At 38.9% G+C, this 1,675-nt stretch overlaps 1 protein-coding gene across 1 annotated transcript in view; it reads right to left on the reverse strand.

Moving 5' to 3' along the window:
• The window catches only part of LOC100175747 (regulator of nonsense transcripts 2), a gene marked incomplete in the record, with an annotated part of 33,589 nt that overhangs the window by 2,314 nt on the left and 29,600 nt on the right, over nucleotides 1-1,675 (reverse strand). The window contains 4 exon segments of the mRNA XM_026835094.1: nucleotides 163-304; nucleotides 701-936; nucleotides 1,203-1,328; nucleotides 1,612-1,675. Coding sequence (XP_026690895.1) covers nucleotides 163-304; nucleotides 701-936; nucleotides 1,203-1,328; nucleotides 1,612-1,675 — 568 coding nt within the window.

Below are 1,675 nucleotides of genomic sequence, written 5' to 3' on the forward strand. Positions count from 1 at the left end.
GAAACGCTGAACCAGAAGTCTACTTTAAGTCTCTTTACCATGCTCGCCGAGTAATAAGCGCCTTAATCTGCAAGCCTTTTGGCTTCGGGTCTAAATTAACGCATTACTCTTATATTAAGGCAAGCTCCTTTGCCAGAAATAACAGAGGGAGAAATTACTAACGTCCTGTTTGTGAACCTGAACTTTGGACGAACCGGCGCGTGAGACGGGGGTTTCCGCATGAGTTAAGCAATGCCTTGCGTACGGATTTAAACAATTATGTTTAATGTGGCAATTAATGGAAAAGCAAATACCTCCCGAGCACCTAAAATAACCTTGTGTAACAACAAAGGAAAGTTTGAAACAATCAATTGCATTATAAGGTAAGTATATGATAGTTCATGTTTTTACTATTTTATCATCCGATTTGGTGGTAAACTGAAAGGAATTTACAGAATTATATAACCGTATTTTCACGATTCTCTAAAATACGTTGTTAATTATTTACAACATAATTAGACAATTTGGGATTTTATCTGCTATAACGATATCCGTTCATCCCACTTTGCTACATTTTGTCAAAGTCAAGCCATAAGTTTCAACACTTTCTACAAAAAAATAAAAAATAAATAGTTTCAACACAGACATCAGTCTTAATTAGCCATCGGCGCCCACTAACGGTGGGGTTGGAGAGGCAGCGAATCAGCGCGTAAAGTGTCACGAATCAGTGATAAAATTTAGTAATATTAAAAAACCTTTACTGATAATACAGCGATTGATTAAATAAGCTTCTACCTCCATTCCGACTCTGATGTCTTCCAATACGTCATCAACCACGTGATGCCCAACCTCGTCATGGTAAGCGATCAAACCGGCAAGTAAGCTTGCCAAGCAATGTACGTTGTTAAACTTGATGTTCCACGACTGGGACAGACACTTCACCAAGTAGGAACGAATCTATGGCAAACACAAACATCTTATATTGTTGCTAATTTTCACGAAAATACTGAAAAAATAAGGGTTCACCGAATATTAGTCTAAAATCAAAATGTCCTTTACGTTACGCCGTACGACCCGTCCTTGGGATTTAAAAACGTAATACATAAAGCGAGGTGCGTCACCAAATGCGATCGATTAAGTGTTGGAAACAACAGGTTTGTCCTAAACATTTATAAAACCCTTCCTACACTGCTGATTAAACGAGGAATAAGAAGATGTTTTACCTCCTTGTCGTTCCAAGGCAACTTTCGGATCTGCCGCAAGATCTTCTCAACTGTGCTCTTGCTTAGTTCACGGAAGAGCAACTTCCTGATGTATTGATGGAGCGGTGGGCGAACTTTCATCACCACCTGTGACGTAACAGAGCTTGTTCTATGACGTAAAACGCGTCGACAATGAAAGTTGCGTGAACACAATTAAAACTAAACTGGTCAAATAAAATGTTCGGCGCCGTGGCCGCGCCTGTCTCTACCCAACAATATGATTGGAGGCTCGACGATGTTATATAATTGTTAAGCAAGTGACACAACGGAAATCGTAAATATTCGATTTAAATAAAAATAAACAGTAACCAATTTCGAAAGCTAAATGGATAATAAAAAAGACAATGTTAATAAAGTGTAACACGTATACCGCTTCAGTTTTAGGAGGGTCGCATGCGTATCTTGCATTGTCAATCATGGTGGAGTAACGTTGG

The sequence above is a fragment of the Ciona intestinalis genome, chromosome 7 (assembly GCF_000224145.3).
Source record: "Ciona intestinalis chromosome 7, KH, whole genome shotgun sequence".
NCBI lineage: Eukaryota > Metazoa > Chordata > Ascidiacea > Phlebobranchia > Cionidae > Ciona > Ciona intestinalis.